We start from the raw sequence: 8422 nt of genomic DNA on the forward strand, positions 1-8422 counted from the left end.
CATCACTCGACCTGTCTTGACCACGTTCAACCCCTCCCAGACCATGGCCACAACTGGTCCTGAATTCATGTACTTCACCAGGCCCGGGAAGAATGGGCGGTCCTTCAGGTCAATATAATGTTGCTTCAGGTGCTCCTCAGAGGCCTTCATGAATTTCATGGCAACAAGACGGAATCCCTTCTGTTCAAAGCACTTGATGATGTCGCCCACCAGGCCACACTGCACGCCGTCCGGCTTGATGGCAATGAAGGTGCGCTCCGTGTTGGCCATGGTCCTGCAAGGCAAAGGTTTGGTCAGGGCCTGGCGGCAGTTCCCATGCCGGGGAGGCCACCGAGATAGAAACTTTAATGAAGATTTATGGTAAACTCTCTGTCTTTACTTGCCTGAAAAGGTCTCCATTTTACAATCAACCTTAAGTTATAGTCTAGCTGGGTATAAAATTCAAGGTTGAAAATTATGTCTTTCAGTATTTTAAAGCTTTTAACTTATTGTTTTCTGGAATTCCTTGTTGTTGAGAAATCTCTATGATTTTGTCAGTAATCTTTTTCCCTAGTAGTATAATAAAAACTAGGAGTTCTTGTGTGGTGCTGTGGGTTAATGCACTGGATGGCAAAGTCAGTTTGAGCTACAAGGTCAGCAGTTCAAGCTTACCAGTTGTTCCTTTGAAAGTCTATGGTGGTGGCGGTGGCGGTGTGCTGGGGAGACAATTCCGACTCATAGTGACCCTGCATAAGGTTTCTGAGGCTATTTTATGAGAGCAGAAAGCCTCATCTTTCTCCCACCGAATGGCTGGTAGTTTCTAACAGCTGACCTTGAGGTTTGCAGCCCAACTTGTAAGCACTATGCTACTAGAACTCTATACAAGGTTGCTATGGGTCAGAACCAACTCAACGGCACTTAACAACAACAACAACATAATAAAAATTATAATATTCTTATTTCCAAAAGTCTATTTTCACTCTGATATGTCAAGGCACAGGTTTATTTTAGTTTGTCTTTCTTAATGGTTGATTATTATTGCTGTTGGGTGCCATTGAGTCTGTTCCTATTCGCAGTGACCCTATGCACAAAAGAATGAAGGACTACTGAGTCTTGAGCCAGCCACACCATGGTAATCAGTTTTCTTGGGGTTCTTCCTTGTTTTCATTGATCCTTCATTTTACCAAGCATAATGTCTTTCTCTAGGGACTGATCTCTTCTAACACCACATCCAAAGAACAAGAGACCAGGAACCTTCTTCCTTCATTGGTTCTTTGTCACAATCTTGAAATGATTGCGTATAGAGCAATAGTAACTCTGTATATTCTTTCCATCTTCTTTTGATGTTTCCCGCATCATTCAACAGTTTGCCCATGTTGTTATTGTTATTGTTATTGTTAAGTGCCATTGCATTGGTTCCGACCCATAGTGGCCCTGTATAATGTTTCTGAGGAGCAGCTTTGCAGTCCAGTGCATTAATTGACTTTGCAGTTCACCGACTTTGAAGTTCAAAGAGACTTTGCAGTCCAGTGCATTAACTGACTTTGCAGTTCACGGACTTTGAAGTTCAAAGAGACTTTACAGTCCAGTGCATTAACCCAGAGCACCATACCAGGACTCCAGCTTGCCCATAAAACCTTACAATATTGCAACCTGAGGCTTGAATTTTTTCAACTTGAGTAATACTCAGCCTGTTTTCCCCTTGTGGCTTTCTAATTCCAGGTTTTTGCCCATTTCACTGTAATACTTTACTTTGTTTTCTTGAGCTTTCTTTCCAGCTCTTTTATTTCCTCATTTCTCATTGCTTTCACTTCTCTACATTCAAGAGTTAGTTTCAGAGTCTCTTCTGACATCTATCTGTAATTTTTCTTTCTTTCCTGTTTTTTTTTTTAATGACTTCTGTTTTTTTCCTATATGACATTCTTGATGTCATCCCACAACTCTTCTTGTCTTCAGTTATAAGTGTCTAATGCATCAAATCTGTTATTGAGAGGGTTTCTAAATTCAGGTGGAATATATTCAAGGCCATATTTGGATTCTCATAGACTTATTTTAATATTCTTCAACTTCAGCTTGAACTTACATATAAGTAATTAATGGTCTGTTCCATAGTCTGCCTCTGGCCTTGTTTTGTCTGATAATATTGAGCTTCTCCATCTTCTCTTCCCACAGATGTAGTCAATATGATTCCTGTGTATTCTACCTGGTAAGGTCTTTTGTGTTGTTTTAAAAAGGGACTTGCATTGAATAAGACATTGGTCTTGCAAAATGCTATCATGTGATCTCCAGTATTGTTTCTGTAACCAAAGTCATATTTTCCAACTGCTCATCTTTCATCTTGGTATCTAACTTCTGCATTCCAATCACCACTAATTATCAGTGCATCTTGGTTATATGTTTGATTCATTTCAAACTGGAGAATTTGGTAGAATTCTTCAATTTCATCATAACTGGTTTTAGTGGTTGGTGAGTAAATTTGAATAATAGTGGTATTAACTGGGTTTCCATATACGGATATTAACCTACCATAGGCAGCATCGTACTTCAAGATAGGCCTTGAAATGTTCTTTTTTGATGATGAATGTGATGCCATTCCTCTTCAATTTGTCATTGGAAACTTTTGATCTGAGAACACATTTCTCTATTCATTTCTGTAAAGTTTCTGTAATGTTTAAAAAAATAATTATTGGTGCATGTAGTACAGTGGACTAGCTAATGTCTCTTCTAGCCATAGTCTTTGTCAATTCTCACCAAACAATTAGTCCTGATGGGTGTGGTTAAGAGAAGGTGGGGGGGAAAGATGCTCATGGATTATATGATTATGTTGTGAGTGATTGTTAACAGTGTTAATTGTGAAAATTGGAACTCTAATGTGGGCATAAAATGAGTCGTCAGAAGCAGGAATGGGGGGATCTCACTACCAACAAGGTAGTGAATGCTGAGATCCCTGGGCATTGAACCTCCGCAATCCAGAGACAGAATGCTATGACAGCTGAGAAGCAGCAGAGGAGTGGCAGCAGCAGAACCAAGAGCCAGAGCATGAGGTAGAGTGGTGGGTTTCCCAGCGCGCATGGAGTAAGTAATGCTGAGTGACTTTGGGCAAGAGGCTGGTGCTTCCAATTAGAGGAGCTAGGTTTGTTCACTCCTAGAGCTTGAATGTAGTTCCCTCAGGCTGAGGTTTATGGCAGAATTTATGAGCAGCTGTAAGAGAGCTTTACAATGTTGCTAGAAGAGGGCAGAAGTTAGGCCAAGTGGTTTTAGTGGGGCCAGAGAGAGGCTTGCCTGTGGGCACAGCGGAGAAGAGGCTGTCCTGACTGGAAGAACTGTGCCCTGAACATTTCTGACCCTGAATTGTAATTATTAACTTCCCTAGTAAAACCCAAAACTATGAGTATGATGTCTAGTTTGTGTTTATACTGAGTTTTAAGCCAAATGAGTTTTAATTTTGTTTATTGTTTTATAATCATCTCTATACTCTTGGAGAATAGTGTGAATTCACTGCACCATTCTCTTCATCTACACTAATAATGAACACTCACTAAACTCTTATGTGCTAGGCATGGTGTCTCTTTAACTCTTACTTACTTCATTCAATCATTAAAACACGTCTATGAGCTACATGGACTTCTGATGTGGCACTGTAGGAACAGCACTGGACTGAAAACCACAAGGTTGGCCGTTCAAATTCACCAGCTGCCTGCCCCTGGGAAACCTTATGAGTTACAAGCAACTTGACGGCACTTAACGACAGAAACATGAGCTACATGCTATTCTCGATCTCTTTTTTTATAAGATGAAATGAACATGTTCTGATATTTAAATCAGTTACTGATGGAAAGGTTGGCAGTTTAAACCCACTGAGAAGTACCTTAGAAGACAGGTCTGGTGATCCGCTTCAGAAAGGCACAGTCTTGGAAAACTTATAGAGCAGTTCTACTCTGCACACATGGGGTCTCTGTGACTCAGAATCAACTGGAGAGTAACTTACAACAACAGAGTTTACATAACTCGTTCAGAAGCAAGTATGCCTGATTCCAAGTCCCTGCTCTTTACTTCAATGTGGAAATCTGACGTTAATGATTTTATGAGCCTATGAAAGAAACTATAGGAAGAGGTAGGGTGTGGGCTGGAATTCTAGGGTGTTAGAGTTTTATTACGAACAAAACCAGAGTGGCTTTGGAAAGTCCCTAAAGCAAAGGGGGAAGTCTTTATTTTCTTTATAAAATGGAGCTATTTAATGCTTAATTTTTCTCACTGTTCTCTTATGAAGATAAAAATAAAAATAGATCTAAAACCACTTTTTGAAGTATGAAATATAATATTTTATATTGATTTAAGGGGAGCACAGTGACTCTGTACAAAGAGCACTAGACTGCAGAACCAGAAAGTTTGTAGTTCGAGCCCAGCAGTCGCTCAGCAGGAGACTGATGAGGCTCTCTGCTCATTCAAAGATTTACAGCCTCAGAAACATACACAGGGTCACTCACTGTGAGTCAGAACTGATTTGACTACATTTAACAACAACGTGTTGATTTCAAGCTCTTCTTCCTGTATTGAAACAAAGAGGCCGTCATAAAAAAAAAAAAAAAAGTTTAAATTATTTTCTCTGAATATATTGCCTTCCACTAGCCCACGCTTGAGATCTTTTGCTATTTCTGCCCACTCATGAAATCTCATGAGATTTTACTATGATTAATCCTTGTCAGTTTGACATTTCACTTCCATCTTTCATTTTGAGGTCTCACTTTGTACACTCCGATCCAAATCACTTATAAAACTATTAAATTAACTCTTAATATTTTGCATCTGGTAAAGTAACTATTTTCCTCTTCCTTGTGTTCTCTATTAAGCTAATTATTTATAGCAAAACATATAACACCCCCAGTACACTTCCTGCCACTTAGCAAATGTTTTCAATATTTCCTAGTTTTTCATCACTTGTTGTTGCTGTTGTTAAGTGCTGTCGAGTCAATTCCAACCCATAGCAACCCTGTACAGGGTTTCCGAGACTTTAAATCTTTACGGCAACAGAAAGCCTCATCTTTTTCCCGCGGAACAGCTGGTAGTTTTGAACTGCTGACCTTAAGATTCGCAGTCCAATTCGTACCAGAGCTCCTTTTCATCAGTACCCCTGGGTTTATTAGAAGGAAACATCAGACAATGGAAAACTCAGATTACAGAGCCCAATCCACCTGCTTTGGTATCTATTAGTGGCCTGATCCAGGGCGAGTACTTGCATCTTGAACTTCACTTTTCTCATCTGTAAAACAAAGAAAAGATGTGACACTTTTTGTAGGATTAAGCATACCAAATGCCAAGTAGAGTATTTGGTATATTGTTGTTAGGGTCCATCACGTTAGTTCTGACTCATAAGCAATACAATGTAAACAGAATGAAATCCTCACAATTGTTATTATGCATGAGCCCATTGTTGCTGCTACTGTAGTGACCCATTTTGTTGAGGTTCTTCCTCATTTTAGTTTTCTTTTTCCACAACTTTTCCATGCATAATGCCCTTCTCCAGAGATGGGTCCCTGGTAATATGTCCAAATTATGAGAGATGAAGTCTCACTAACCTGGTTTCTAAGGAGCATTCTGGCTGTACTTCTTTCAAGACAGATTTATTTGGGTTTTTTTGGCAGTCCATAGTCTGTCATAGTCTAGAAGCTCATCTGAAACCTACCCACCATGGGTGACCCTGCTGGTATTTAAAACATCAGTGGCATAGCTTCCAGCATCACAGAAACACACAGGCCACCACATCACAACAAACTGACAAGGAGTGGTAGATTTAGTACAGAGTAGTTTTTCACTAAAGACAAGGTATCTTTATCAGGATCTATTTGTAGCAAAATTCTGAAAAAGCACGTGTTGATTTATATATTAACTCCAATGATGCAAATAACTTGTTTCTTTTTCAGTTTTACTGCCCTGTCAGATTCAATAAAGCTGCAACATGCCCTCATTTTCAGTGCTGATAGATAATGATAAATCATTTTGAACACCCAGAAACATTTGGGCTTCATTTTCCACATAAGCAGTGGTGCCTTTTAAAGCTAATCTGAAGTATTTGAAAGGACAGAAGTCCAGAATCCTGAGTAATTATGGTGAGCAGTGATGACTTGAAGCCCTGGGGTCACCAGTGAGACCCTTCACGAACCAGGTGTGAACTGTGTGTGTGACTGACTCACTGGGGCATCGGCTCCAGCAAAATGCCAATCTCTTGGTGAGAAATCACTGACCTGTGTCTTTCAGGAATTGTGAGTGTCATATTCATTTGCAATCATTTTCCATGACCTATGAGTCCGTGAGTACTAGGCAGGGATAATTGTAACCTGAATAGAATTAGTTGGCGATTTCTGGCCTGAGAATCTCTGAACTGAGTAAATGCAAGCTTTCTTGTGTGTCTACTAGTCCTGGGGTGTTACTGTGGATTAATGTGCTGGACTGCACTGTCGGTTTAACTGCAAGGTCAGCAGCTCAAGCACACCAACTGCTCCGTGGAAACCCTATGCAGGGTCGCCATGGGTCAGAACCAACTCAATGACACTTATCAACAATAGCAAAGTCCTGGTGTGGTGCTGTAGGATAATCACTGGACCGCAAGGTCAGTTTGAGCCGTAAGGTGGGCAATTCAAACTCACTAGCCACTCCTCAGAAACCCTATACAGGGTTGCTGTGAGTTGGAACCTACTCAATGGCACTTAACAATAACAACCATGAAAATAGAGTCCTGGTGTGATGCTTTAGGGTAAACACTAGACCTCTAGGTGCTAGGTTGATTTCAGAATCAAGTTGACCTGCACTTAACAACAATCATGAAAACAGACCGTACTGGAGCTAGAGAGGGGAAGACTGGAGAATGCAAACTGGGGAAAGGGGTCTAGGGGCAATTCCACCACTGTCTGCATTTACCCTCCCCTTAAAACTTCCCATCACCATTTAAGCGTGTTACTTGCTAACTGTGTATTTCCAGACAGTTACTCACATTAATATTATCAGTGTACATATAAATAGGAAGTAGAATCATTTCTTCTGGGAAGAAAGGAGATATGATTGCAGTCTGTTTTTCATAACATTTATTTGCTTGGAGATTTCTCTCCATGTTTCTGAGTCATATCTTCTCAGTACACAAATCTTAGATCTTCTTTTGTTTTTGTCAGGAGATTGACATGTTCTCCATCTAACATTTCATAATAATGCATCCAAAAGGCACATTTAAAATGTAGTAAGTGTACATGAAATAAAGTCGTTGAAATATTGCATGGAAATATTGCTAACAGGCAGGCTTAATAAAGAACCACAGTAGAAATTCAGACTAAAGCCCAAGATGAAGTCCTCCCACTTCTCATGCACCTGAGATCCAGAAATTATCAGGTGATGCCCCAGATAATAATCTTTAAACAGATTGCTCCAAAATCGTCTCCCCACCATCACCATCACACGTACATAAAAAAGTGTGGTGTAGAAAACATAGCATCAAATTTAAATTAGAATAACTTCATTCCTATCATTGTTGCCTTTCGTTTTTACACTGTGGATTAATGTGCTGGACTGCAATGTTGGGTTGAACTTCAAGATCTGTGGTTCGAGCTCACCAGTCATTCCTTGGAAACTTTATACCGTGTCCCTATGGGTCAGAACCGATTTGAAGGCACTTAACAACAACAATCTTGTTATATGTTTCCATATGGCACTTTCTCCTTTTCTGTTGGCTTCAATAATTTTGGCAGTGGCCACACAAAACTCACAGATCATACTCACAATTGCGGTGCTGTAGGATCAGCACTGGACTGCGAACTACAAGGTAGGCAGTTCAGACGCATCAGCTGCTCCTCGGAATCCCTATACAGAGTCGCTATGAATTGGAACTGACTGGACAGCACTTATCAACACATTAGGGAAATAAATGGTTGTAGTTCAGGATCGTGAATGCTCAGGAAACAATTCTTCAGTCAGGACTGTCTCCTCTTAGCTCTGCTCACACGTGCACCCAGGGCATCCACTCTGTGGCCTGCATGGACGAGTGTTCCAAAGCTCTTTTAGCTCTTGGGTTCACAGCCCCATAGTTCCTTGTCCTCTGCCCTGCTTGAGCAAGTGTAGCTCTGCTGATTAAGTGCCCTCTCTATCATAAGCTCTAGCTGTGTGGACCCCAGTGCTTTGTCACATGCTCTTGGTACTGCTATCTCTGCTGTCACCGATTCTCTGTTGTCTCTCATGATCTCTGGTGTTGCGTCTTTCGGTTTCCTTGGTCTAGGAGGTTTGGCTTAGGTATCTCAGGTCCAAAGGACATGTTCTTCTCCAGGTTCTTGTTTCTTGATGGTCATGAGATCCTCACCTCTGCTTCTGAGATGACTCTTTTAGAACCTAGCAGAATGGCAAAACTAACCAATCCCCTTGCTAGAAGCAAATGAGTTCTTTACACCTTATTTGCATGTCCCCA

At 40.7% G+C, this 8422-nt stretch overlaps 1 protein-coding gene across 1 annotated transcript in view; it reads right to left on the reverse strand.

Annotated features, from left to right (window-relative positions):
• LOC102839975 (nucleoside diphosphate kinase B-like) overlaps nucleotides 1-270 on the reverse strand; it is a 5982-nt gene extending 5712 nt beyond the window's left edge. The window contains exon 1 of the mRNA XM_006868716.1: nucleotides 12-270. Within this exon, the coding sequence (XP_006868778.1) occupies nucleotides 12-270 (259 nt within the window). The remainder of the gene's footprint in view (nucleotides 1-11) is intronic.
• Between the last annotated feature and the right edge of the window lie 8152 nt (nucleotides 271-8422).

This window comes from Chrysochloris asiatica, unplaced genomic scaffold (genome assembly GCF_000296735.1).
Source record: "Chrysochloris asiatica unplaced genomic scaffold, ChrAsi1.0 scaffold00122, whole genome shotgun sequence".
Classification (NCBI taxonomy): Eukaryota; Metazoa; Chordata; class Mammalia; order Afrosoricida; family Chrysochloridae; genus Chrysochloris; species Chrysochloris asiatica.